The sequence below is a fragment of the Ipomoea nil genome, unplaced genomic scaffold (genome assembly GCF_001879475.1).
Source record: "Ipomoea nil cultivar Tokyo-kokei standard unplaced genomic scaffold, Asagao_1.1 scaffold2480, whole genome shotgun sequence".
NCBI lineage: Eukaryota > Viridiplantae > Streptophyta > Magnoliopsida > Solanales > Convolvulaceae > Ipomoea > Ipomoea nil.
Genome location: NW_017618908.1, coordinates 758,981 through 786,737, shown reverse-complemented (window position 1 = coordinate 786,737; position 27,757 = coordinate 758,981). Strand labels below are relative to the sequence as shown.

Below are 27,757 nucleotides of genomic sequence, written 5' to 3'. Positions count from 1 at the left end.
TTGTCAATATGCGACAAAATTGTAATTTATAATTCTAAACCATTCAGTCCTATGTTCAGATGAATATTATTACTCCATAATATTTTAATTTTTCATACATTGATAGTTTTTACCCCTCAGCTATCAAAATCTGCTAAAATTTACATTTTACACTACATGTGTAGAACATGTTAGTCAATATACGACAACAACTGTAATTTATAATTCTAAATCATTCAATTTTATGTTGACATGTCAATAAATCAAACCCTTAAGAATGCTACCCCCACAACGAGCAATCAAACTAGTCACATTGCAAAAAAATTACTCTCTTTTGTCAAATTTTATGTATTTGGTTCATTTAATGAGATTCAACTGAAGTTATTTTTAATTTAAATTTTCATAATACTAATTTTAGTATTAATATATATGATGTATATCTTTTGCAACTACATTAAAAGTAGAATTAAACAATAAAAATTAAATTTATTTGTATAAGAAGTAACGTGCATTGGTTTTAAGCTAGTAATGTGAATACACACATGTGCTCGATAAGCGTGGCACGTTGCACGTGCTCAATAAACGTGACACGTTGCACATGCTCAATAGGTGTCTCTAAAGTATACCATTTTAATCTTTATTTTCTTTTTCATTTTATTTTTTAAGTATTACTGGCCCCGTTACAATGTAATATTTGTTCATTTTATTTAATATATACTATGTGATAATAAGATTTAAAAAAAAAAAAAAAAACAAATGTGAGTATGCAATAGGTGTGTCTAGTGGTGTTGTGCATTATACGTGCGTACTGGATGCATAATGTATAGATAGATAAATATAATGCAAAGAGTAAATCTTAAAAGAGGGCATTGAGCTCCCCATTAAAAGGGGAGCTCAACGCCCCCTTATTTACACCTGCACATCCAATTACCACATCAAAGGGACAAGAAAAAAGAAGCCTCAGGCTTCTAAGGCTTATGTTAATTAAAAAACAAAAAAAAAAAAGAATTAAGGGCGTTTTGGGCATTTGCCAAAAACGCCAATCTGAAACACTGCAAATAGTAGCGCTTCAGATGTTGGCGGTTTGGAGCATCAAATGCTCCAAATTGCCATTTACCAAACAAAGTTTTCAGCGTTTTGACATAGTCAAAATGTTGAAAACGGCGGATCCGTCAAAATTTTGGTAGATTCGTCAATAACCAAACAAGCCTAATGAAAATTGTAGTTATTATTTGAAAATGTATACTAAATAAATTATACTCACGTGTAATAACTTGTCGATCTATTAAAAGAAAAAATATTCTAATTATATTGTAGATTGTTTTAGATTTTTGGTTGGACGTGTAATGTTTATGTGGAATAAGAAATAGCTTAAAAAGTGAAATAAAGGTAATATTTTATTTATTTATTTTGGGTTCATGAAACTCATAGGACTATAGGAGTAGCGGTCTTGTATTTCTCTCTCCAAACACAGCCCAATTACGCTACTGATACAGAACTCGCACTCCTCCCATACCCAGTCGCTGGCTTTCTCTCTCTATATATGCACAGGACACCTGTATCTATAGCCCGGCCTGCACTCAGTTTCCCTCTGTTTTTATCTACTTCCTTTTGGTGCTTAAGGCTCCGGAGATTCGCTGAAACGAAGCAGTTTAAACTTTTGAGGTGCGAGTTGAGCTAGGGTTTGTCAACCATTTCGTAAAAACCCTAGCTGGTGCTGTTATGAAGCATCAAGTGGCCGTACCGTCGGGGTGAGTTGATCGGGATTTCGTCTTCGAATGGAGGGAGGTAGCGTCTCTAGACTTACTTCTTCTGGTACTGTTCATTTCCTCCTTTTTTCGATTGAGCTGATGCTTAAATTCAGTGTCTTGGATATTAATGACTCTGAATTTTAGTCATATCTCGAAGCATTCATAGGGTTTATGCATATGTTATGCTGAAATGATGGTTTCACTTTGATAAATGCGCTCCTTGTTAGGTGTCGTGGTAGAAATGTAGAAATGAAGGGAATAGGATTCGAACTGTCAGTGTGTTTTGTAGATTTCATGCTTAAATGATGATGACTTTGGAAAAATATCCATTTTTTAGGTTATATTGGCCAGGGTGTGAAGTCGTTTGAAGAGTTAGGGCTTTGGTGGATTATGTAATATTATTATGCATATTAACCTTTGCGGCCTTATTAATAATGTAATACTGATAATCTAAGATGCAGTTGATGGCCTTAAGTTCCTTTTCAATTTTCTTTTATTGGCAATTGCATTCATTTCAGAGCATCACACAGGATTCTATTGATTAATCTTATTTTAATTTCAGAGATAATATACTTTTCAATTGAAAAAGTTGCATGCTTGCATCCATTTCAGAGGCACAATAAATCATTTGATGTCCAGTTGTCCACTTTGCTTGAATCTAGATTTAAGTTTGAACCGCGATGGAACTCGTGTCAGTTTATAGTACAGATAAAGTTGAACAATGACTTGAAATATTCTCTAGTTCTCTATTAGAAAATGAGAGTTTAAATGTGGAAACCTGAAATGTTACATGCTGGCATTGATCACTTAATTAGATAGTAGACATTTTGAGAATTTGTATTTGCTTCTATACCCACCGATAGCGTGAGAGTTTATGATTGTTGTTCATAAACATGGATAATTACTTAATAGCTTGTGTTAATACCATACACCAACCCTGTCTTGACTCCCTAAACTCAATGACTTGTGTTAATACCTTATGCCAGCGATGCAATCTTTTAGCCTCTAGCCGTTCTTCCATTAAAAAAACCTTCAATATTCATATTGACTAGAAATAATGCATTTTGAGTCAAACATTTGGACTCTAGTCCAAATTATTACACGATAAATTTTAAACTGAAACATGAACATTTGAGCCTGGATCTGAATTGCAACCCCATTTGCTGGTATTGGATAATATGTTTTAGAAATAAAATTTTGTGCATTCATATCCACACATTTTACATGCAGATTGTTTCATGAGAAAACCTAATTCATAGGATTCAAGGTAGAGTCCATGTAACGCATGTAAATACCCTTGCCACTATTTTCCTCTTATACGTACATATATACATACATACACACACATGTTTATAATACTTTTCATTTTGCAGGGGTACACAGATGGACTATAATGACAATGATTACCAAAGCAAGAATCTTCACCTAGCTGGTGAAGATAGCTCAAAAGTCTCTTCTGTTTTGCGCCCTTTTGCTCTTCCCAGATTTGATTTTGATGACAGTCTACAGGGGCATTTAAGGTTTGACAGTTTAGTTGAAAACGAAGTTTTTCTTGGAATTCCTTGTCAGGAAGATAATCAGTGGATTGAGGATTTTTCTCGGGGAAGTAGTGGAATAGAGTTCAGTTCAAGTGCTACCGAGTCTTGCTCCATCCCTGGGCGCAACAATGTCTGGTCTGAGGCAACTTCTTCAGAATCTGTTGAAATGCTGTTAAAATCGGTTGGTCAAGAGCATAATCTTCCTGTAGACGCTATTGTTCAGGAGTCAGATGGTGGCAATATGTTGGGTAATGTGACCCATGAAACCGAACCTAGGCTACAGGAGGATGATAAGATAGACTGTGTTGAAGATCCCATCATAGGTGTACAAGCTGATCAGTTTCTGGATAAGTTTTCTAGGTCTAGTGAGACAACAGAAGGAGAGATAGACCATCTTAAATGTACATTACAAGTGGCAGGAACGTCTTCTGGAAATGTTGCTAACAGTGTAAGTGCTGAAACAACTACTGATAAAAGCCTACAGACTGAAAGGGAAAATAGTGATTTAAATCAAGCAGAAGTGAATGCTTCCCACAATGAAACTTTGGTTAACCAAAATGGAGGAGATCCATGTGTTTCTGGGATTCAAGTTCAAATTGAAGATTGCTCTTCATACAATGATACTATAATTCTGGGGAATCCAGATGTCCATGATAAAATAAATGATATTCATCAAACTACAAGTGGCTTACCCGGTGATTTTGGTAAAGGTGGGGAGGACAACATCACAGTGAACAAAGACATTAGTATGGATGATAAAAAGTTAAGTGGGATTGCTTTTCAAAGTGATAATCTTGTTAGTAAGGATTCTATATCTAATGTTACTTCAGAGGCAGAAGATGTTAAAGAACTTGGAGTTAGAAATACATTTACTAATTTGGAGGAATCTTCTACTTTGTTGGGAAATGAGGAGTGTAACTTTCTCACTGCTGAAGGATGCAAGAAAAATGCACCATCTACTGGATCTCCTCATGTTAGCAAGTCACATGTTGTGTCTTCCAAAGTGATGGAAAGCGAACATCAACCTGAAGGTGATAGTATGCAGCATGAGGAGCAATCTGTTTCCTTTAAGAGCACTTGTGCATCAGAGGGACATGGCAAAGAGGTAAGAGAGACTGATGACCAAGGCTCCAATCTTGAGCTGGTGGAGGGTTTGTCTACACAAACACCATATGAACAAAGTAGTTTTACTGAACAAGAACATAATACTATTGAGAAAAGCAATTTGGATTCTAATGCTATTAATGAAAGCTGTATTGATCATGGAGATGATCTTAGCAATCCAAGAGATGCATCTGTTCCTTCTGAAATTCATGAGGAGACACCTGTAGGTGAGGATTTGGCAGGTGGGAATGATGAATTTATGGAATGTGAAGTGGGTTTGGGCGATGGAAACCATGTCTCATCCCATGTCCTAGATGAACCTGAGAAGCCATGCAGAGAAGATGTGTACTCAAAGCAGCCTATTAATACCTGCAACAACAATCAAACTGCTTCTTCTGTTGAGAGTGGGGAAATGGTGTCATCTGTTGTTGCTAGTGATGTGGAACCTGATAAATCACTTGATAATCACATGGGAGCTGGATCTTCTCTTGTTGAACAGTGTAGAGAACATGCTGATAGTGTTCATGGGTCAGAGTTTGCCACTTCAAGGGTGAATAAACAAGGTACTCCTTTTCTGTTTTTAGGAATGAGAATTAAATGTTTTACTAGATTTATTTGTCTCTGACCAGTTTTTATGGTTATTGCTCTGCAGCTTCTGATACTGAGGTCGAAGATGCAAACCGCTCCTCACATGACACAGTGGACAGTGTCCCACTTTCTGAAAGAAGTGATACACATATGGGAAGCCAGCTAGGTCCTGTTTCTGATGTTGAAAAAGACACATTTGTGGCAACACCATTGACGGATCATTCCATTACTATGATGGAGGCTTCTAAACAAACTGACCAAGCCAATGTTGCTGGTGAAGTTCATGAAGACTGCTCTTTGGTTAGAGAAATAGGAGGTCAGCAGCATGACTCTGTAGCAGAAGAAGGCACTAATGATGAAAAAGTAACCATTGGCAAGCAAACAGATAATGAGGGGAAAAAATCATCAAAAGCTGGAGGTGTGTGGGACTTATTTCCTCATTTATCATTATTTCTTATCAATACTTCTTACAATGGTAGTTAGTGATCATAAATAACTCAGGTTAATTATTTTTTTTTTTTTATCTATATGTGGAATGAAAGTCTCCCTGATTCTTCTTTCTTCCTTGGATGATTTATTGCTGATTCAATTTCTAATTGTATGAAAACAACTGAAGTGATGTACACACTATATAAGCAGCATTATTTTTTCTGGTCAGACCATGAGGTGTCCTGAGCAGGCCCCCTAACTGTAGGAGGCACCTTTAAGCCCGTACCATACTCAGACTAATCCCCATTTGCACCGGGCCGGCCCAATTAAGGGGCAAAGTGCTGGCCAGATTGGTTTTTTCATACGAGAGGGGGTTCAAACTCCCGACCTCTCTTAAGAGTGCACGGCCACTCACGCCAATCAAGCTTGTTATAAACAGCATTATTACTCATAAAAAACTTGGATATCTTGAACAGATAAAGTTATTGGATTACAAAGGATCAATATTAGACTGGTAGAAAGTTATTTTCATTTATATTTCTTTTTCTGCACCTGTTTGATTCTTGCCCTCTGCACTAAAAGATTGCCTGTATGCTGACTCACTGAGGCTTTATTTGTGCCTTTAAATCCTTTAATTGTGCTTTGATTACTGGGTTCAATTTGTACCTATTGCTGTTTAGTATTGTTTTTGTCTCACCTGCGTTGTGTATGGTTTGTTGTTTTCTTCTGAATTAATTAAGTTGCATCCTGCAGAGGAAGAAAATTCTGAGGAACAAGGTGCACTTGACTTGAGTTCTGCTGTTGATGGGACAGCCACTCAGTGTCTGCAAACCGAGAGGAAAAAGAATGAGGTTGGCAATAAGGGTGCAGTTCAGAGTCTTCCACCTCCTCAGGATACAGATGACGGTGGTAAAGTGCAGTCAATGTGCGTGAGTTCTGCTGTAGATTTATCTACGAAAGAGACGCACATTGACTTGCAATCATTTCCTTGTAGCACAACTGACACTAAGGTTGTACAGGAAAATCCTCAGCCAATTGACAAGGCAACACCACCTTGCAGCACAAAAGGTGGGTCTGAGAATAAAACAAGGCGTCGCTCTGGTAAGTCAGGAAGAGAGAATAGTAGGAAGGGGAAAGTGAAGGGAACTCCTGTCAAAGTCTCTGAGAGGGTGGACAATTCATGTATGCACTTGGGCCCTTCTGGTGCTGGTCAATTGGTGCAATTTGATGTTGGAAATGTCCAGCGTACTGGTACAAAGACTGGGAACATAGTTTCTAATTCAACATCCAATCTTCTAGATCTGAACTCTTCCACTCCTCCGGCATCATTTCAACAGCCTTTTACTGATTTACAACAAGTGCAGTTACGAGCACAAATCTTTGTTTATGGATCTTTGATGTGAGTTCTTAATTGTAGCATTTGATAACATAATAGCAGATAATATGCAAAAGATGTTTATGCAAATAGCGCTTGAACCCATCTTTTTATTGTTTGGCATGTTTCTCCTAAACCTATTGTGTGGGAAATCCTTTTGCCTACGTCTTACTTTCACTTTGATTGCTCTGCATGCAATAGATGGCTCAAAAATGTTCATTGGTGATTTCTTAATATATCACTTTCTTCATTTCAGAAGGAGATATGCAATTTGATGAATTCATCTTTTGACTCTTTGATGGTAGAGACCATAGGAACCTTGAAATATGATGTGACTGATTTTTTGGTGATGATTAATGATTGTGTGTACCTGCATTCGTCACATGTCTGTCATTTGGTGTTTTGTTTATTATAATAATTAAGTGTTTGAATGGTGGTTATTGCAGTCAAGGTGCAGCACCTGATGAGGCTTGTATGATTTCAGCCTTTGGGACCTCTGGTTAGTCTATTGGTTGTATTCTCAGTTTATTTATTGAGATAAATTTGAAATGTGGTCAATGTCTGATGCATTTCTTACAGATGGAGTGAGGAGCATTTGGGAGCCCGCATGGCGTTCTTGTGTAGAAAGGTTTCATGGACAGAAATCTCTCATTGTCAGTGCTGAAGTGCCTGGAATACAATCAGGTTCAGGTAGCCAACGCTCTTTCAGAAATGCCTTTGCTTTAAATCTTTTGCCATTATATTCTAAAATTGAGAAATGTAGGTTTAAAGACACCAGATCAACCAAGCAAACAGGATTTGCATCACAGCAAAGTTATTTCTGCATCAGCTGCTCGACCAAGTAGCAAGGGTACTTCTATACCTGTCATTACTCCTATGATGCCTCTTTCGTCTCCTCTTTGGAATATGGCTACTCCATCTTGTGATGGTCTGCCACCAAGCAGTACAGCAAAGGGAGCAGTTATGGGGTATCAAGCAGTTTCCCCTTTGCATCCTTACCAGACTCCACCCATGCGGAATTTCATTGGACAGACTACTTCCTGGCTATCACAGACTCCTTTAACTGCATCCTGGGTTACTCCACAGACTTCTGCTTTTGACATTAGCACTCGTATTCCAGTTTTTCCTACTACAGAGCCCGTGAATTTGACCCCTGTTGAAGAACCATCTGGCGTTGTTTCTACTGGAGCAAAGTATGCACCACCAAGTCCTGTGGCCCCTGGTATGCTTTCTGGTGTTCTTGCAGAGACTTCTCTTATTGATGGTGAAAAGGGAACAGCACCACCCGAATTTACTTGTTTAACAAAAACTAGAAAGAGAAAAAAGACATCCAGTACTGAGGGTCCTGGACAGATCTCCCTGCCAACTGCTCCAGCTGAACCAGTTTCTGCCCCTACTAACAATTGCCATTTGTCAATAAAAGCTCCTTCATCTGAGGATATTGGACATGTCTCAATGGTAGCCAGAAGCCAGACAGAAACATTGTCAGCCCCTATTGTTAGCAGCCATTTTTCTACATCAGTTGCTGTCGTCACTCCTAACATTGTGTCCAAATGCAAGTCCAACACAGTTGCTTCGTCCATATCTGTTGATCACTGTAAAAGAGTGGATGGCAATTTGGAGAAAAGGAAACTAATTTCACTCGATATGAACAAAATTGAGGAGGCTAAGATACAAGCGGAGGAGGCTGCTAAACATGCGGCTGCTGCACTTGGTCACTGCCAAGGTGTATGGAGTCAGTTGGATAAACAAAAGAACTCTGGCTTGATGTCTGACATTGAGACTAAGCTGGCGTCTGCTGCTGCTACTATAGCAGCTGCTGCTTCAGTCGCTAAAGCAGCAGCTGCAGCTGCCAAAATTGCATCAAGTGCTGCTTCACAGGCGAGACAGATGGCTGATGAGGCATTGGTATCAAGCACAAATGCTCCCTTGGAAAGCAGGACTGATTCTCTTCCTGAATTTGTAAGGAACTTGGGAAGTGCAACTCCCGCATCCATTTTGAAGGGTGGGGATGAGCCCAATGGTTCTGGTTCCATTATTTTTGCTGCCAGGGAGGCAGCTAGGAGAAGAGTTGAGGCTGCTTCTGCTGCTGCAAGGCATGCTGAAAATTTAGTTGCAATAGTGAAGGCTGCAGAATTAGCTTCTGAAGCAGTATCACATGCTGGAAAAGTTGTTACAATGGGGGATCCTTTGACTTTGAGTGAATTGGTTGAAGCGGGACCTGACGGCTACTGGAAAGTTTCCGAAGCACATTGTGAGCAGGGTGTGAAATCAAATGATGTGAATGTGGGGAGATCTGATTTCAACGGTGTTGAAAATGCTTCTGATGTTTGTCTGGAGAAATCTGAGGATCCATCTAAAAAGGCAGCACATGCCTTGACAATGGGTCCATCACCTCTTCCAGAAGGGATATCTGCTAATACAATCGAAGGAAGTATCAGAGAAGAAGAAGGCATCTCATCATCCATTGCTTGTGCTGAAAAGGATATGAGAGACAGCAAGGTTCCTAGTCCTAATACATCAGAATTGACCAAGACCCCTGACGTTTCTACCAAGCCCAAAATGGACTCGAGGTCAACTTCCTTTCAGGAGGTGAATGGAAACAATGCAAGTTCAACAAAAGAAAACAATATAAAAGAGGGTTGTCATGTTGAGGTGTGTTCATTAAGACTGATCATAACTTACAAGTTGACATCATGCTTCCCTATTGTCATTGAAGTACTCCCACATGAACTTTAATTTGATTCTACTTATATTCCACATGTCCATACTAATTTATTTAAACTTCTTAGCAATAGTGTGCTGATGGTGTATAATATTTGTTTCTTCTGTAATTCTTTTCTTTCTCTGATTGTAGGTTTTTAGGGATAGTGGTGATTTTAATGATGCATGGTTCTTGGCCAATGTATTAAGTTTAAAGGATGGGAATGCTTTTGTCTGTTACACAACACTCCAATCTGACAAAGGTAAGGAGCATTGTCTATGTATGATATTGCACCAACTCCATAAGCTGAAGATGCATAGCACTAAAGGTTTACAGCAGCAAATTGGCAAAAATTTTCTTAATTCTTGAACAAGGATTAGATGTGATTAATTGTTGGTTTCTAACAGGACTGCATATTGTATGCTTTCTGATTCATGTTTACATCTTTGGGGACATGTCATGGACTTCTCATTCTATTTCATAGTGCATCATCAATTAGTTTGGAATTGAATTAAATTTAGGTTTAGGTTATGTAATGATTCTAAAACTGTGAAAATGTGAAGAAGCTGTTCCCACTATATGAACTCACTACCTGTGCATAATGCACAGCAATATACCTGTGGTATATAATTCGAACACCGATGCTTGTAACTAGCCTTTTGAATGCACTTGGCAGCTTTTTTAATGCATTTTCTTTATACTCTTCTGCTCTTAGTTTGGATGAGCTCTATTTTTGAGCTTGAATGATTTCTTTACACTTTGGCATTGATGCCCCTTTTAGATATTGTTACTTTATCAGTTCTTGTCCTTCCAGGTTCAGCACAGCTAAAGGAGTGGATACCTTTAGGTATAGATGGTGATGAGGTGCCTAGAATACGTGCTGCACATCCTATGACCCTTCTGATCTCTTCTGACGGAGCCAGAAAGAGAAGACGAGAAGCAGTTAAGGAATACTCTTGGTCTGTTGGTGATCAAGTCGATGCGTGGATCCATGATTGGTAATTATATTTACCTCTATGCTTTATTCAACTTTCAATGCTTTGAAATTTATTCTTTGTTTCATCTTGTCCTAAAAACAGGCTCTAACCATTCTGACTTGTCGTTTTCTTATGGCACTTTTGACTTCAAAAATATATTATGCCTAGGATTAACATTTGTTTTTGTCAAATTTGAGCTCAATTTCAAAAGATAACCCTATAATCTTTCTATATATGTTTTAAGCTGGAGGGAAGGTGTCATTATTGAAAAGAACAAAAAGGATGAAACTACATTTACTGTCAATTTTCCAGGTATGTTATTATATTTTCCATTTTCCATTTTCCTTGATAAACTAATAATGATTGCTCAAAAAATGGGGACCTATTTGCAGCTCGAGGAGATAATGCAGTTGTGAGAGTCTGGCATCTCCGTCCTAGACTTGTTTGGAAGGATGGAGAGTGGATTGAGTGGTTCCCTTCAAAAGAGCAATCTTCTTTTCAGGTTGGCGTACAGATGGGCATTGTAAAATATTCTACCAACAAAAATGGCTTTTGCAGTTTATTTTACTTGGTTGATATGCTTTGCAGGGTGATACTCCAAAGGAGAAGAGAATGAAGTTAGGAAATCCTGCTAGTGAGGCCAGGGAAAAGGCCAAGGTCAAGACAAATATCAATATGCCAGAATCAGGGACAAATGAAGAAACCAAGTTGCTCCCTTTATCTGCTGATGAAAAAATATTTAACGTTGGCAGCAAGATGGATGAGAATAAGCCCAACACACTCAGAACTATGAGATCTGGTTTACAAAAAGAAGGGCCAAAAGTTGTTTTTGGCGTGCCTAGACCTGGAAAGAAGAGGAAGTTTATGGATGTAAGCAAACATTATGATTCAAACAGGGGCATTAAGACCAGTTCAACAAATGAGGCGGCCAAGTATGCAAAATATGTGATGCCAACAGGATCAGGAGTTGGGGGATGGAGAAATAATTCTAAAACTGATCCAAGGGAGAAGCTTATCGCTGATTCAAGATCCAAAGCTCTTAAATCTAGAAAACCACCCACTTCAAGTAAGATATTGAAAGATAACTTTTTGAAATCAACTTCGACTACTTCCGGTGATGCTACCTCAACTGACCATGTGGCAAAGGACATTATCACCTATGAAAAGAGTGAATCAGGGCAATCAGATTCAGTCAAGTTTGGTCCGAATGCTGAAGATGTCGCTGAAGATTCCATACATTTTTCTTCAGAGGCTCTTCCTGCTGAACCTAGTAAGAAGGCTTCAAAGTTGAAGAACAAACCTGAACAGCTGAACAAGCTAAACCGTGCTGCTACCAGCGGAAAGTCAATAAAAGATGAGGGGAATGACAAGTCAAATTCTGAAACCAGTGAGCCACGCAGGTCAAATCGTAGGATTCAGCCAACATCAAGGGTGAGTAGCTTGGGCTCTTCTTTATTTGATTAGTTGTTTCATGCTATATATCATTTTGTGCTTGATTGCTTGTTGGAGAATATTATGTATTTTCACTATTAGTCTGGATAGTAAATCTTATATACCCAAGTATGAAACCAAGTCGTAAATCTGTTTTCACCATATAATTTGTATCCTAGAATGCTTAGTTCTTAATTCACTGCTTTAAGTGGAATTACTTATCTTTTACTCTAAACAGGATCTAGGAACATACATGTATAGATGCTTAATGATGTTGTGTGAAAATGTAACTTTTTTTTTTTTTATACATAAACAAGTCACAATGTGCTTGTGTTGGTTTTTCTTGAACTAGGAAAAGATCATGAAGGAAATAGTTGCATGAAAGCAATTAAAAATGTTATTGCAAAGTGAGAAAAGAAGATATAGAATACTTTTGAACCTGTTCTTGTCTTGAAGATATTGAAGGCCTAAGCATGTTATTGAAACATTTAATGTATTGTTCTAATTTGTGGCCATTTGCTTTCCTGTATTTTCACTTGCTATCAATAACTTCTTACAGTAGTAGTACATCAGGTTTTCCGTGTTGCTTGACTTATCGTGACTTCATGACATGACTTTTGTGGATTGCAGTTATTGGAAGGCTTGCAGAGCTCACTTATTATCTCAAAGTTCCCAACTGTTTCGCATGACAGAAGTCACAAAAGCCACAATAGAGGCACATCTAAAGGTAAATCTTTGATGCAACTTTCGCAATGTAAAAATAAAAAAGCATTTTTCTTGGGTTCATACCACGTCCCTTCTGGCCTTCCCTCCTAAAATGGGTTGTCAAATCAAAATGTAGTGAAAATAAGATTGAATACCAAGTTAATTTGAGAATGTTATTTGTAACAGGTGGTAATAGCCATGGTTAATAGGCCCTTTTGGAATAAATGCGGTGCAATCCAGAGATTCTCCATGCCAACAACAATCAAGACGGCGTAAATGTTGTATATTTTTTATATTAAAGAGGTGAAAATGGCAATGGGAAATTTCTTTCACTTCTTGGTGCATTAGCTGTTAGAATTAGGGTGGTAGATTACCATAATGATTTAGTTCCTTACAGAATCATGATGTTGCGGCCGGCGCTTCTTAGTTCTTACTCAATAGTTTGTATATGGAATTCAAGTAGTTGGATCAAAAATTGCTGGAATATGCTTTTTGAAGTGATCCATTATTTGTTACTTTTGGAAGCTGATTGATTTCACTTTTGCATTATTCAGTTCTTGCTTTTGCCTTCATATAGGTCCTTATTACCTGATGGTGTACATTAGGTATATTTTGTTTATGTATAATAGTATAGTAAACTATACTAGGAAAATCTAGAATTGAACTCATGACTTTTATATATGAGAAATTATACTTAATATATCTTTGATTTACGGAAAACTTGTTGCTACAACCTGAAAGTATGTTCGGGATCTTTGATTTACAAGAAAATTCGCAACCACTAATTGAAAGTACACTTGGGGTAAAATTCGTGTGGTACATAATCTATCTTATATATATATGTGTGGACAATATTAACTAGTTATCAGGAAGTGACAAGCTTAGCTATATACAGATTCAGCATTCATCTCTATCACACAACCAAAATTGGCACTCTCAGCACCATTACATTACACAATACACAATACACACACACACCCTGAAACTAACAATCCCTTTCTACACTTCCTTTAGTCAGACAGGGAATCTTCATGCTCAATCTCTACTAGTAAGGATGATGATGATGTTACATTACCAAGTTTCCGCGAGAGTTTGTCGCTACGCTGGTATCTGTACCTGGATTTTGCCACCAGGAGGGACGGAACGCCTTCTGAGTTATGGTTTTTTACGATGTTGGAGTATCTAAATGGTTTACGGCAGATGCAGGATGCAGGGTACTCGTGGAACTCGGGACGCCCTGGTTTTGTCTCTTCGGGCTCTCCCAGGAATCCTCTCTGGCACGATTTAACCTTTCGGGTGAATGCACGCCACCCTATCTTCTCCCGTGCCATGAATAGAGCGCTGAGCTTTTTGGCGTTTGGTCGGATTGTCCTCTTGTGCCCCATGTACCTCCTTTGGCACAATGAGGGGAAGAAAATAAGTTCAAGATCACCAAATTCATGAAAACAGAAAAGCAATTTGTTACCTTCTACCAGCAAGGATCTTTGCCATGTTTCCATTGTTGTTGGTAACAAAAACATCGCTTTCCTCACACACAATGTAGTCAATAGCAGCCAGTCGAGAAGAAAACGCAAGAAAAGGCTTCAGATCTTCCCCAACCAGCATCTCCTTGGTATAAAAGTTTGGAAAGAGGTCTCTTAGGGGCTGCAAAGTCTTGTCTCCACCATATATTTCCCCCGATGCAACATAAAGGAAGGTGTCGTTCTTGAAGCCAAGCGCTTGAAGCATCAGACCAACTTCGTGGGGCGTAAGAGGGCATTTCCCCCGCACTCTCTCTTCTTCCGGGCTTAACTCCTGCATATCACAAAGTGGACAAATTTCCCAAATGATTTAGAACAGGGATATGCAAGAGAAACAAATCGTCTATAAACCAAGATTAACCGAGGCCTATAATCTTACAGGTAGAGTCTCCCATCGTTTTCTTATCTCCCCCAGTTCATATCTCTCTTTATCTCCCCCACCATAGTAGCATCCCGAAAACGCCAGCATATCCGGTTCAAACCTGTGATACAATACTGTTGAGATAAACAAGAAACAATAATAATGGCAGAAAATAAAGAATGCAAGATTTACGTGGTTCGACAATGTGCCTACGTCTACAGGAGTGGAACAGCTAATAGTGGTCAAATAAGCCAAAATTGATTGTTTAACCAAATGCTAAAGTTGTTACTAAAAGCTAATTAATCAAACACTCATATTGATTGTTCAACTCAATTAAAGCGGAGCAAACCTCAAATGAACTGCAATGAAACGTGTAGTCATCTTGCGCATACGCATCACGAGTTTCTGGCCCATACTCCTTATGGGTTTCGTGAATCTTAAAGCATGGTAGTTCACTCTGCAACGCAACTTCTGAAGGTCTTCATCTAGATCATTTGCAAGCCGATAGTCAAACTTTGTTAACTGAACAACCTGCAAATTTTCGTATTTTCTTGAGCATTGGAAAAGAACTAATAGCAGAAATGAGCTCGCCTACTTACACGTCTTCGCTGGAGTACTGGCAGTACTTGGCCCAAATAGTACTCCGGTTCTGACTTCCTTGGAACACGCATTGTATACGGGGGTTTCTCCATCGATGTCATGACCTTCTCCGGGACTCTTTTGACAATCGTGACATCCTTTGCTAGGTACTGGATAAACCAGTTCACATCAAATATGTCGAGAAAATCACTGCATTCCAGAAAGATGAAATAAGGAAATGGTTGAAATTAAACTTGAAACTTGCTTTATGGGCTGCCAAGTAAACGACAAAATCCCGACCAACCTATCGTCCTTCCAGAATGAATGGTGATCCAATTCGGGCACAACTAATGTGGCATTCAGAATCCGTGCAACCACAACTGCATCGGTTATCTGAAAGGTAACAAATCTTAGGGATTTAGGTAGGTAGGATATATGAAAACTTGTTTGCTATTCGTAGTCTTCTGGCACCTATTTATAGGGCTTTGTATTCTCTTTTCTATATGACAGTTTGAGACAATATACGACATCACATTAGAAAATAGAAATCCTCTCTTCACTTTCATAACAATCTGCAAGAAAACAAAAAAACAAAAAACAAAAACTATACTTACTCCAGTTCTTTGTTGGTTGAGACCTCCACTAGTTGCAATAAGTAAATAGCCATTTGATGATTGCTCACTAACAGCAGCTACAATAAACAATGTTAGAAACAATTTTTTCTTTCTTTCGTTTTTTCTGGCCAAAAGGTAAACTAATAGTGGCAAACTATTATGTATTGAGATAAACAAGAACAAGAATAAAGATCCTACATCCACGGGAGCGAAACTGTTCTTTTATTAATTGTAATGGTAGACCATCAGGGTTACAAACATCATATTTATATGGCTAACTTACGAGCAAAGTCATGGCTTCTTTCACTGCATCCATAGTAGAAATCCGAGTATTTCGATTTCCAAATATCAATTGATGCAGTGGTCCTCCTATCCTACATGATATCAACAGAAGAAGATGGTTTACAGCTTCAGGACAAACAGCATTTTCCCAGGTTGGTATATATAAAACTGAGGTTCCAAGGCAGAGACTATATAAGCAAGTCCCATTCAAGAGAAGATTATACATAAAACTTTGTAGTAAAAGTAAATTGTTACAAGCCACATTATCATAACCACACCATTTCAGCTCAAATTTCCACTTCTACTTATAAAGACAAGATTTTTACTTATTTATAGGCTAAAACATAATTTGACCCAGCACCATATGGGGCAATTTTTCCTTAACCAAAGGTCAAGGGTTCGATTCAAACCAGCTGTCCCACCAAAAAGAGGTGCCTACAATTCAGGCTAAAACAGAATTTGACACAACACCATATGGGGCAATTTTTCCTTAACCAAAGGTCAAGAGTTCGATCCAGGCCAGTTGTCCCACTGAAAAAGGTGCCTACAATTCAGTTAGGGGATTATTCATTGTGTCCGAGGGTAGAAACTCGGGAAACACCCAACAAAAATCTTGGGCAATTTTTATTTTTTTTTGGCATTTTCGTTTAAGACATAAAATTCAACACTTCTAACATTACACCAGCTAAGTTGGTCAAACTATCGACTTTGTAACTAGAAGTTTACAAGTTCAACTTCTAGTGAAAACGACCCATTAGTCCGAGAGGATAACCTAGAATAGACTAATTTAAACCTTCTTAGTTTGAACTGATCGGCTATAACCCCGAGATATTGAACAAATAATGGAGGAAGATGAGCATATTACCAGCTTGGAGTACCATGGGCGTTTGATGAACTTGTGGGAGTACCATTCGAGGTTAGATACGAGGTGGCCAGTAAAGAGAGAAATCAAACCCAAGACGAAGAGTATCAACCCACACACAGCCGTCCACGAGATCGGCTTCTTCGCCGCCGTCACGACGACCAAATGCTGCTTTTGCCGGTGCTGCACCACCGCCACGTTAGCAAACGCGCCGCCGCCACACCTCCAAGCTTTAGCCACGCCCATCTCTTCTCGATCCCACTGCTCTCATATCACCATTAAACCTCACCTCCCCCACTTCTCTACGCAATGCAGGTTTGGGAAGAACCCAGGCGAGAGAATTGAAGTTGAAAGGCGCGAGCTTTTTAGACAGTCTGAATGGGTGTGTGTGAAAATCAGAATTAGAGAGAGAGAGAGAGAGAGAGATCAAGAAAAGCCAAGATTTCAGGTGAACATGGTTGTTAAAAGTTGGGGTTTTTTTTTTTTTTTTAAAAAAAAATTAATATTTTTTGATTTTTTGATATTGCAGGCAGTGATGTATGATTGATAGAATTCTGGAGAATTGCAACCTGCAGTGAGGGAGTCTGTGAACTGACAACCATTACAGTAGCCATGTATTATTGCCCATCATCAAGGAAATACACTCAACTTTGAAGGTTATAATGGGAATTTACAGGTATAGTTTTTACTTTTTAGTTATCATTTTCTTCTCCGAAAAGATTGAATTCCCAACCCGATATCTTCACATCTCGGACCGACAAAATATTTGTAAAGCAATGACTCAACATACGAAGTCAAATATAAGTGCGCAGAAGGGATTTGCTCACTTTGACATAACTCCACATTGTGGCTGCCGAGATTCAAACATTGATTCTTCTCTTAATATTGTTGTCTACTGAATTAGTGAGCTAAATTGATAGTTTTTAGTTATCCTTTACTCGACCGAAAGAGTGTTGATCAAAATTAAACTCGTGACATTCAATATGAAAAGTCTATTTATATTTTTTAAATATAAAATTTCAAATTTGGTCATATGACTATAGTGGCTTTGTTAATTTCAGCACATGACTTTCAAAAGTGTTTATTTAGTACCTTGACTATGTAATTTTTATCAATATCAAATTGTCGGTCAAATTTCGCGAAAAAATTTTAACAGTTAAAATAATGAGGCTATTTTTTCCGGTGAATTCATCTTTTCCGGCGAATTCATCTTTTAACTGTTAAAATTTTCTGATAAAATTTGGCCAGCAATTTAACCAGTGACCAAAATTGATAAAAATTACATAGTCAAGGTACTAAATTGATACTTTTGAAAGTCAAGTATTGAAATTAACAAAGTCTTTATAGTCAGATGACAATAATTGAAATATTCTCTTTTTTAAATGACGAAAAAAATTCGTAGTCACTATCAAAATGTATAGTGTGTATAAACTCGTCGCCGGTATAATAACTCCGAAACGGCGAAACCAATCTATTTTTAGTAAACCAATGTTGCGTCAAGCGTGGCGTGACCGTTGCGTTACAAATTTTTCATTATCGTCTTAAATGTTGGGTCCAAACAAGACTTCCACTCTCCACTGTCCACTAGACTAAGATACTATACACTATACAGTACAGTGGTACACTGCTATTTATTTATTTATTTTCATTATTATTGTTATTATTATTATTTATTAATTTATTTTACATTTTTTGGGTACAAAAAGTTATTACTGTGATGGGCTAATATTTAGTAGTGCGCAGGAAGGACGATTTTATGTTGACCAGAAAAATGTGTGGAGATGTGAAGTTGATGGACTAATTATTAGTTGGCATTCAAAGATATTATTGTCCATTTATATATTTATTATTTATTTTTATTTATTTATTTAATACATGTCGTGGGATGTGAATGGAGTAAACTAAGAATAATAAAATAATACGAATAATTTAAATTTGGACTAACTCGCCTAAATTACACAAACGAATAATCCGACATAGTACGCTCCAATATACAAAATTGTATCTAAACCGGTCTATATGAATATGACCCATTTTGTCTCTAACGATATGATAATGTATAGTGAACAATTCTAAAATAATAATTATATACTTGTAATTTGTCTGTTGGTCCAGTTATTGGCCCCATTATTTAATAATTTTATAGCTTCTTACATGCAATAATAGGCCATATATAGTACCATAACACAAAATGAAATAAAAAATATATATATATATATATATATATATAATAAAAGGGTCCTCAATTAATGCCATAATTATTGTTGTGTGCAGGGAAACAATGTGACAGCATTTACTTCTACAACAAATATATGTATTTCATTTGGGAAGTGATGATTGAATAGATAAAACATAATTTTTATATAGAAACAAATAAGTATAAATATTTAATATATTATAAATACTATTTCGATCAAACTCGTCAGACAAAATTTTTCTAATGTGATTTATGATCTACTCCCTCCGTCCCGAAATGGTTGTCTCATTTGCTTTTTACACGCTTTTTAAGGAATTAAAGTAAATGTTATGTCATTTCCCAATTATGCCCTTCACTTTTCTTACTTTTGGAAATAAAAGCAAAAGTCATAAGGGTAAATTGGAAAAGTAGAATGATGTTGATGTTCAATTTTGGAAAGAGGACAACATTTTGGGACAAACTAAAAAGGAAAGTAAGACATGGAAAATGGGACGGAGGGAGTATTATATAAAATTGTGGTTTATTTAATGCATACTCTAAACTAGTAATAATATATATATATATATATATATATATATATATTTATCATGGACCGTATAGTTTCGTCGTTTTCAGCGGCCATGCATGCAGATATTCGTGCCTTCATTTCAAGAGTTTTAGGTCATCCAGATCCCTAGTTATTCAAAGTATCTAGACAAGGGATTAAAATAGTATAAAATTTACAATATTATATGTAAAAATGTCATATTTTAATTAAAAAAAATACATTTTGTTTTTGCCTTTTTTTTTTTTTTACTTCTACTTTTAGTCCTTAAAATTTTGTGATATTTTCACATATAGTCTTTCATGACTATCAATTTTATCCACTATAAGTCACTCAAATATGAATTTCTTACCAAATTTTTAGTTCCTGCAGTGAGTTTTGTACTTTCTAACCAAACAGTCAAACACTACCGAAAATTTTCTTGAAAATTATTAATTCATGTGATGAAAAACCTCATCATACTATCTAAGATTGGTAAAAATTTAAAGCTAGTGGACTAATAATGATCCTTTAATTTGGTCAGAGTAACAATAAGCTTTTTATTGACCGGAAAAGAAAAAGATTAAAGTAGTACGGAGTAATATTTAATTTGGGCCCAAAGTAATTAAAGATATGTGATGACAATGATGATGAGTAGCTTCTTTAGAGAATATATATGCCATACATAGAACTCACCTTTCCATGTTCTACTATATATTAAAGCTTGTTTGGTGTTTGTAACTAACATAACATGTAAAGTTGATTAGAATACAAGAAGGGTCGATTTAGATGCCTTTTGTTGTATGATTGATTTAAATTTAGTTACACATAAAGATGTAAAAGAGCTGAGCTAGACTTGAGTTTGGATTAGCTCAAGCTCGATAAATAATAAGTAGGACCGAGTTTGGTTCGAGCTTGAGTCGAGCTTTGACTGAGCGGTTCGCGAGCCGCTCGGTTATATATATATATATATATATATATATATATATATATATATATATATATATATATATATATATATATATACACACACACACACGTATGTATGTATATGGCTCGTGAGCGGCTAAGTGACCTATGAACTTAAAACATTTGAGCTCGAGTTCGAGCTCGATTACGAAATGTGTCGGCTCGAGTTTGAAGTTGATCAAGCTCGAGCCAAGCTTTGACCAAGCGGCTCGCAAACTGCTCGGCTCATTTACACACCTAGTCACACATAACGCAAATATACACGAGTCTATTCTCCAATTTTGCAATTGCGTTAACATAATAGTCCATTTGGAGACAATCTCAACTAAATTGGTTGGACAGTTGACTTAGTAATCACAAAAATCGAAGTTCAACTCGTTGTAACCACAAGGGCACAAGGTCCCAAGTTTAACTCATTGTGAAAATAGTCTATTAATTTTTTTTAATTTAAGCAATCTAAAGCTAGTTATCTCATTATGATCGTTTACCAATTAGGGTCAACACCAAAAGATTTTGAGTGCAAGTAGATATGAGATGAGATCTAACTTCTGCATTCCTCCACTTTTGGGCCTATGTGGCCCAATTGTACGATCCAATATGGCGCAATAAATCCAATAATGAAGTTTCAAACGTTCAGGCCCAAATTAGGTAGTGTGCAAAGTTTCTAAAAGTTAAAAGGGTAGTATGTATAATTTTCATTTCTGAGAGGACCTGTTCGTAAAACCCTAAACCCTAGTCCAAAAGCCTCGCCACGAATCTCCACTGTCAGCTCGACAAGCCGTAAATCTTCCCGTCTTTGCGGCTCTGCTTCAGCTTCAGCTTCAGCTTCTACTATTCCTTCGAAGATGGCTTCCAGATGCAGCAGAATCATCAATCGAGCTTCCATTTCCTCTATCAGATCTGCAATTAAGCCCAAATTAGAATCCACTACGTCGTCGTTTCCCAAATCCTCTCTCCCGTCCAGATCAACTTCTTCTCCTCTTCGTCAATTCTCCTTCTCCAGGTTGCTTCTCCGTATATGCCAGTGTATCTGTACAAATATCTTTTTTTTTTTTTTTTTTTTGCATTAAGGATCAGTGAATAATGATGAATAATAATAGGTGTCCGTCGGAGTTGGGATGCGCGGCATCAATGTTGCCGCTGCACAGCGCCGTAGCTACGGCGAGGATGACGTCGTGCTTGAGCTCAACATCTAGGAACTGTAGAGCTCTTACACAGGGTACTCTCTGCTGCACCTCTCCAGGCCTCTAGCATGTTCTTTTATTAGTCCCAAATAACAAAAAAAAGTATGTTCTTTTTATCATGGACTAGATAAATTTGTTGCCTTTCTTTGTCTGTGCATTGTTTCTGTTTCCAGGCCTCTTAATTTTATCTTCTAGACCATGGATAGTTATGCTTTAGTGACTTACAAAGTGTAAAGATGCACGAGTAACTAAGTAATACAGGCAAGGGTTATGGGGGCTTAGCTGAGAAACCCAATGTATGAATAAAAAAAAACAACAACTAAGTAATAGTTTCAAACTAGAACTACTGGGGATGTAGTCCTTTCTCTACTTAAATGAAAATTGTGCCATTATATTTGCAATGAAAAATCATTAACTTATTTGCTGCTCAATAGTGAAATTAATTTGCCGAAAAGAGAGGGATTACTTCAGTCTGCTATTTGATTTAAAGTGTGCTGTGTGGATAATGCATGAACATAGTTGTTTCTTTATTTCTTGTGTGAATATCCATAATAGAAAATTTGCAGGGTCCAAAACAACCTCTGTTTTTTTGGGGTGGGTGGGGGTCTTGTCATGATTACCAACATCAAGGTTGTTTACCGGTTTTGGATCACATGATTTATATGAAAATACTTTAGATTTTCTTCTCCAATATCTATTTGAGAAACCATTTATTTTGCTTAAAACTAATTGCAACTTATTTAACTTCATGTTCTAAAATAATTGTCCCTAACCTTAGACCTCTCGCTAAAATGTTTCCATCTTTGAAAGCATTACCATAAGATAGAACTGCTTTACATGTTCTCATGTCCCTGAAATTGTTGTAATTAAATATATCCAACAATCACTAAAGTGAAAAAATTGCACCATATTTTGGGGTGGAAGGACTGATGAGCTATCTGCCTATCTGACTGGAATATTTGATTCCTGCAGGGACATGAGTTTCCAAAAGAATGAAAGAATATACTGGCACATTAGAGATCATCCAATTATGCTTCAGTGTGTTATTCTGAAGTTTGAAAGCTTGTTAGCATCCTAAAAGAAAATATATTTATTGTTAGTAGGGAATTCAAGTTTAGATTTTATTCTACATGCTAATTGTACTTTGGTCATACTTTTTCTGCCTGAAGTTTGTCTCCTTTTTTGGATGTAAAACACATGAATATTAAATAAGATTTCATTATCATTCTGCATTGAATCCTGTTTGTATACATTGTTTGTGGTGCAACTATGTAATTCTTTATTATATCAGCATAGAGCAGATTGACACTGTTATTAGGGTTCTCCAAAATGTGCCAGTTTCATAAACGAAGCAACTAATTTCACAACCTGTATGTTAAGTGATTTTGATTTAGCTTGCAACCATAATTTGGTGACGAAAGTTCTCCTTTTCCCAGATGAAATTGATGGAACGTGAACTCGTTTTTGCTGTTTCTGGTGGATCATCTGCTTGAATGTATCTTAACCTCAAGGAATTATAAGAGTAGTTTTCCACCATTCTTGGAAGAGATTTTTTTGTACAAGAAATCATATTTGTTAAAAATTTCTATAAAGATTGATTCATGTTTTTAGTACCCAAAACTCATCTTTCCCCGTTTCGACTTTCTATTGAATGGTTTGCTGATGCTGAGTTTTTTTGTTGTTGAACTAGAGTTGGGTCTTTCAGTACCAAGGTGACACTTCCTGTGAATGGAAAATCAAGCTTTTGCCATCACTGCAGCAACATTCTGCATCAATAACTTCTTGAACTTCAAAACAGTAGTAAAAAACAACCTTTTTATCCTTGTACCCTTTGCTAGGTAGTTGGTTTCATTGGATATTGGAACATCCTCAATCATATTGATATTCAAGACAAGATATACTAGTGCCCTACAGGGACAATGTTTATCATATATCACAGCATTGAATTCTTGAACTACCATTTGATCAACATGGTTCTAAAAAATAGTTGTTTCACTCACTTTAGTGATTCTATTTGTGGGTATTGTTTTTCTTTGAGGACTTAGAATCACATATTCGCTCATCCTCCTATCAAGTTCAACACCCCATGGGAGCTGCATTGGCCTTCTTGGTTTGACTGGTCAGCTATGAACAATCTAAGTTGGTTTACCTTATTAATTGATTAGGGTTACAAGGTGTTCTTCATTTAAAGAACACCTTTCCCGTACAATAAATTATTCTTCAACTATTTCAAAAGAGCATAATTGATTCTCAGACTTTCAATTGGACCAAATTAATACTAGACTGTAATTAGTCTAGCCAATTTTATAGCCAAATACAAGAGCAATTCAAACATTTAAACTTCTCTTGCCTTGTCTACAAATAATTTTTACAATTTTGCTTTGAAAAGTTAAGATTTGTGCATTTTTAACAATAGCCAAGAAAGAAATAGTGAAAAAATTGTCTGGATGACTAAATAAGGTAATAAATGTATAATGACCAATCGAATTTTAAAGTATATAATAAACATGATAATTTTTCAAACAAGTAAGAAAACTCATGAACCCTTCATTCCACAAAAAACATATAGCCACTACTTTGGGAAGTCACAAATATATACACCGCTAAAACTAGAACACAAAGGATTACCATCCAAAAATGGGAGGTGAAAACAGAGAGACACAATCAAGAAATTGGCAAACTTTTGGGAATTTCACTCCCAAACCATATCCCCATCATAGCAATCCATCACCTCATCTTGGTTGCTGAGAAATCAGCAACTTAGTGAGAGATTGGAAAAACTGGCAAAAAGTTATGATGTTATATTGAATGTTAGGTAGCTGAATAGCAGTACAGGATAGATAAGTAGATTCCCCAGGCTGCTATAATCATTGTCAGACCTTTCAAGAAACACCTGGAGAAATACAACCAAGAATCATAAGCTTAGAACAGACATTTAGGGAAACAAAAAAAACAAAAACAAACAAACAAAAAAAGAGATAGGGAGCAGGAAGAAGAAGATCAAAGGGTTAAAAAGATGGGAATTCTAAGGAGAGAAGCGCTTGAAGAAACCGTGCTGATCGGGGGATTGATAGGGGTGCAGTTTCTGTATGCAGGGAACTCGGTGGTTCTGAGTTATCTCATGTTCTTAGGCTTCCAGCCTTCATCTCTCATCATCCTCTCCACTTTTGCCACTTTTGTGGTTCTTGCTCCTCTCTCCTTCATTTTAGAAAGGCAATTATTCTATTCTCTGGTTTCATCTTCATTCTCTGCATCAATGGCGGATCTAAATCGTTCGTTTCCCTTCATCTTTTGCAGGCACCAATGGCCTAAAAGACTGTGTATGAAACTATGGATTCAACTTCTGTTAATCTCTTTTGGAGGGTAATGTACTAATGTTGTGTGCTATCTATTTATTTATCATGTCAGACAATGAAATCAAGAAAATTCAAGATTTTGATCTTCCTGTTTCCCAGGGTAACACTGTTCCAGTCATTGCTTATGAAGGGAATCCGTCTCACATCGCCTGCAATTGCCACAGCCATGCCAAATCTCGCGCCCGGGCTCATCTTTTTCATCGCCTGGGCTTTCAGGTATCCAAACAATCCTTCGCTTTCTTAGTGTTAAGAGTCTGATAAAATAAGAGAGAACATATGAGTTTATAAGGCCATGGGTTAGACTAGCTAATTGGTTGGATTCAATCTTTTTGTTGGTTTGATCTGTGTGCATTATAGCCCAGTTGAGTGACCCTAGCCCAAGATCTAATTGCACGTTGTGGTTGAGCAGGCTGGAGAAGGTGGAGCTGAGTTGCAAGTACAGCAAGGCCAAAATTGTGGGAACATTGTTTTGTGTCATTGGGGCTATACTAATGAGCGTCTTGCAAGATAGCTCCCACAATCACTCGTCGAAACAGATTCATGTGCCATTGCAGCCATTGCAAACATTGCAAGCTCCACCATCTTATCACGACAATGGCACATTCGACTTCGATAAGATCATAGGTTCCTTTTATCTAGTCATAGCCGTCTTCACCTTATCAAGCGTTATCGTCTTGCAGGTATGCTTTTTTTGTGTGGATTTCTCATCTTTTGCAGTGGCAATGTGGCATGAATCGAGTAAACGAATTGCAGGCTGCTACATTGGGTGATTTCCCATCACCAATCTCCATATCTGCAATAACATCATTGATGGGTACAGTTTTAACCGTAATAGTTGAGCTGATCCAAAACCACAGATTAGAGATTGGTTTTTCCAAAATAAGCGTCCACGCCCTCGTTGCCTATTCTCTTCTGGTATTTCCTTGCTTCTTCCTTGTTCATATTCAGACTCTCGAGTCTCGAGAGAGAGAAAGAAACGAGTTTATTGTGTGCAGTATACTCGTGACCTCGGCCTAATCTTGGATTCTAACGTATACATACAGGCGGGGTGCATAAGTGGAGCCTCGACAAGCTTCAATGCATGGGCAATGAAGAAAAGGGGGCCGGTTATGGTGGCTGTTTTCGGCCCGGTTGGAACTGTCATTTCCATCATGCTCTCCGTCATCATCTTAGGAGACTCGGTCACTACAGGAAGGTACGGGCTTACATCAATACGTATATATAGTACTGCTTGCGTTTGGTTAGTCTTGTGTGAGACTGTCTCACGGGGTTCGTTCTGACCTGCAGCCTTGCGGGCATGTTTACAATGTTCACCGGGCTCTATTTCGTGCTGTGGGCTAAGGGGAATGAGGAGTTTGATTATCAGAGTGAGTATGATTTGGAGAAACCTCTCTTGTCTTGATTATGATTAACATATCTAATAGGTTAATTAGTGTTCCTTTCAAAAAAAAAAAGTTAATTAGTGTTAAGGTAAGATAGAATGTTGTATATATGAATGGGAAACTCATGATTAGCAGATGTGTAATACTATAATGTAATGTGTATATCTCCAAACAGTGAAATCCTTCGGACAGATAATGCAATAAAGATTAGTTAATTAGTTAATCCAATCGTGCATATAGATTATAGATTATAGAATACTAACTATGGGGTTGAATTTTTCTAACAAACTCTTATGTTTAACACAATTATAAATGTCATGTGAATGAAGAATCTTAGAGTTACGGGGAAGCTTATATCTACTATTCGAAGATGTGTTCTAGGTAAAGCACGTTTCGTGATCTTAGCTTATAATAAATTTGATGGGGATTATTTCCCGATAACCGTACTTATACGGTGGTCGGTAGCGGACTTTCTGCGCGAGCTGAACTAGTCTGATCCACACCGACCTCATACTCATACTCTCCCGACCGTCTCGCTTGCCGAGTTCCGTTAAAGGCCGCGTACGCAGGTGCCTTTAAGGTATTTGCACCCCGACCTACCGACCTAATCCCAGTAGGATGCGGTACCTTCAGGAATATCAGAGCACAGGGCCAACCTCCTTTGGGCCCTGAGGTTCCACGTGTCGTACATACTGCGAGACAGCGGGAACCTGTTCCATCTTCTTCTCTATAAATACCACATTTATTGTTGTGAGGGGGACTTTTGGTTATTTCTACAGGCTAGCTATTAGCTCAGAAACTTTTGACCCACTGTAAGTATTATTCCGAGCTGGTGAGCTCTACAAGTTAAACCAACAAACAGACTGGGCAAAGGATCCGTAACCAAAACTGACCCTATCGCCTATATATTCTACATCGGGATCGAAGGGAGGTAAACCGTAAACCAACTTGATTGCTCACCAACTCAAATCTGAATATGCTTTATAGGTAAAGTTCGCATTGTGACCTTAGTTGACAAAAACTATAAAAAGATAAATTAACATATGTTGTTTATAGCTAACCAGTTCAAACCAAGACCAGTAAAAAGGTCTCGTATAAGATTCAAACTCGCACACTATGACGGTACCGGGAATAAAGGCCCACAACATAATATAATGAATCATATTGCTATCATCACATAACCTTTTCCATCGTATTAAGAGTGAGAAAATCAAAGCAGTCCCAAGAGAGAAAGGTATAAACACATAGAGCAAATTGCACTTTTGGTCCTGTGAGTGTTAGGGTACTGACAATTTGAGTACGTGACTTTCAAAACTCTCAATTTAAACCTTTAACTATGCAATTTTT

At 37.4% G+C, this 27,757-nt stretch overlaps 4 protein-coding genes across 11 annotated transcripts; 3 read left to right on the top strand and 1 right to left on the bottom strand.

Moving 5' to 3' along the window:
• Positions 1–1,431: 1,431 nt before the first annotated feature.
• On the top strand, positions 1,432–13,124 carry LOC109152804. 6 transcript variants are annotated; one of them, XM_019300453.1, is made up of 15 exons: positions 1,432–1,767; positions 2,961–3,017; positions 3,104–4,935; positions 5,025–5,378; positions 6,143–6,788; positions 7,211–7,263; positions 7,344–7,454; positions 7,528–9,419; positions 9,622–9,730; positions 10,283–10,466; positions 10,690–10,757; positions 10,838–10,947; positions 11,034–11,876; positions 12,507–12,603; positions 12,768–13,124. In XM_019300453.1, coding segments are annotated over exons 2-15 (6,321 nt in total). In that variant the 5' UTR covers positions 1,432–1,767; positions 2,961–3,015; the 3' UTR covers positions 12,788–13,124. The 6 variants fall into 6 exon arrangements, with proteins under 6 accessions (XP_019155998.1, XP_019156000.1, XP_019155997.1 ...); XM_019300455.1 differs by having other exon boundaries at positions 1,432–1,794; positions 7,344–7,448; XM_019300452.1 differs by having other exon boundaries at positions 1,432–1,794.
• Positions 13,125–13,378: 254 nt separating this feature from the next.
• Positions 13,379–17,378, bottom strand: LOC109152807 (uncharacterized protein At1g04910-like). Its single transcript, XM_019300459.1, has 9 exons — positions 16,803–17,378; positions 15,939–16,029; positions 15,656–15,732; positions 15,346–15,434; positions 15,062–15,251; positions 14,812–14,993; positions 14,481–14,583; positions 14,047–14,375; positions 13,379–13,973 (listed from the first exon to the last, which is right to left on the bottom strand). Exons 1-9 carry the CDS (start codon positions 17,043–17,045, stop codon positions 13,592–13,594), a joined length of 1,686 nt encoding a protein of 561 aa, XP_019156004.1. The 5' UTR covers positions 17,046–17,378; the 3' UTR covers positions 13,379–13,591.
• A 3,819-nt stretch (positions 17,379–21,197) lies between these two features.
• Positions 21,198–23,641, top strand: LOC109152812. Of its 3 annotated transcripts, none has more exons than XM_019300464.1 (3): positions 21,198–21,491; positions 21,589–21,707; positions 23,363–23,641. In XM_019300464.1, exons 1-3 carry the CDS (start codon positions 21,334–21,336, stop codon positions 23,386–23,388), a joined length of 303 nt encoding a protein of 100 aa, XP_019156009.1. In that variant the 5' UTR covers positions 21,198–21,333; the 3' UTR covers positions 23,389–23,641. The 3 variants fall into 3 exon arrangements, with proteins under 3 accessions (XP_019156009.1, XP_019156010.1, XP_019156011.1); XM_019300465.1 differs by lacking the exon at positions 23,363–23,641 and adding an exon at positions 23,109–23,341; XM_019300466.1 differs by lacking the exon at positions 23,363–23,641 and adding an exon at positions 22,645–22,909.
• Positions 23,642–24,130: 489 nt separating this feature from the next.
• LOC109152809 (WAT1-related protein At5g47470-like) lies at positions 24,131–26,633 on the top strand. Its single transcript, XM_019300461.1, has 7 exons — positions 24,131–24,885; positions 24,970–25,035; positions 25,128–25,244; positions 25,438–25,708; positions 25,782–25,943; positions 26,072–26,223; positions 26,316–26,633. Exons 1-7 carry the CDS (start codon positions 24,689–24,691, stop codon positions 26,428–26,430), a joined length of 1,080 nt encoding a protein of 359 aa, XP_019156006.1. The 5' UTR covers positions 24,131–24,688; the 3' UTR covers positions 26,431–26,633.
• The last annotated feature ends 1,124 nt before the right edge of the window (positions 26,634–27,757 follow it).

Coding starts and splice junctions, on each gene's coding strand:
- LOC109152804 (XM_019300453.1), top strand. Junction 9,731..10,282: donor AACACTCCAATCTGACAAAG/GTAAGGAGCATT, acceptor TTGTCCTTCCAG/GTTCAGCACAGCTAAAGGAG. Junction 10,758..10,837: donor ATTTACTGTCAATTTTCCAG/GTATGTTATTAT, acceptor ACCTATTTGCAG/CTCGAGGAGATAATGCAGTT.
- LOC109152807 (XM_019300459.1), bottom strand. CDS start 17,045: ATGGGCGTGGCTAAAGCTTGGAGGTGTGGCGGCGGCGCGTTTGCTAAC. Junction 14,584..14,811: donor TTCATTGCAGTTCATTTGAG/GTTTGCTCCGCT, acceptor ATTGTATCACAG/GTTTGAACCGGATATGCTGG. Junction 13,974..14,046: donor AAGATCCTTGCTGGTAGAAG/GTAACAAATTGC, acceptor ATTGTGCCAAAG/GAGGTACATGGGGCACAAGA.
- LOC109152812 (XM_019300464.1), top strand. CDS start 21,334: ATGGCTTCCAGATGCAGCAGAATCATCAATCGAGCTTCCATTTCCTCT. Junction 21,492..21,588: donor CGTCAATTCTCCTTCTCCAG/GTTGCTTCTCCG, acceptor GAATAATAATAG/GTGTCCGTCGGAGTTGGGAT. Junction 21,708..23,362: donor CTGTAGAGCTCTTACACAGG/GTACTCTCTGCT, acceptor TTGTTGAACTAG/AGTTGGGTCTTTCAGTACCA.
- LOC109152809 (XM_019300461.1), top strand. CDS start 24,689: ATGGGAATTCTAAGGAGAGAAGCGCTTGAAGAAACCGTGCTGATCGGG. Junction 25,245..25,437: donor TTCATCGCCTGGGCTTTCAG/GTATCCAAACAA, acceptor GTGGTTGAGCAG/GCTGGAGAAGGTGGAGCTGA. Junction 25,709..25,781: donor CAAGCGTTATCGTCTTGCAG/GTATGCTTTTTT, acceptor AACGAATTGCAG/GCTGCTACATTGGGTGATTT.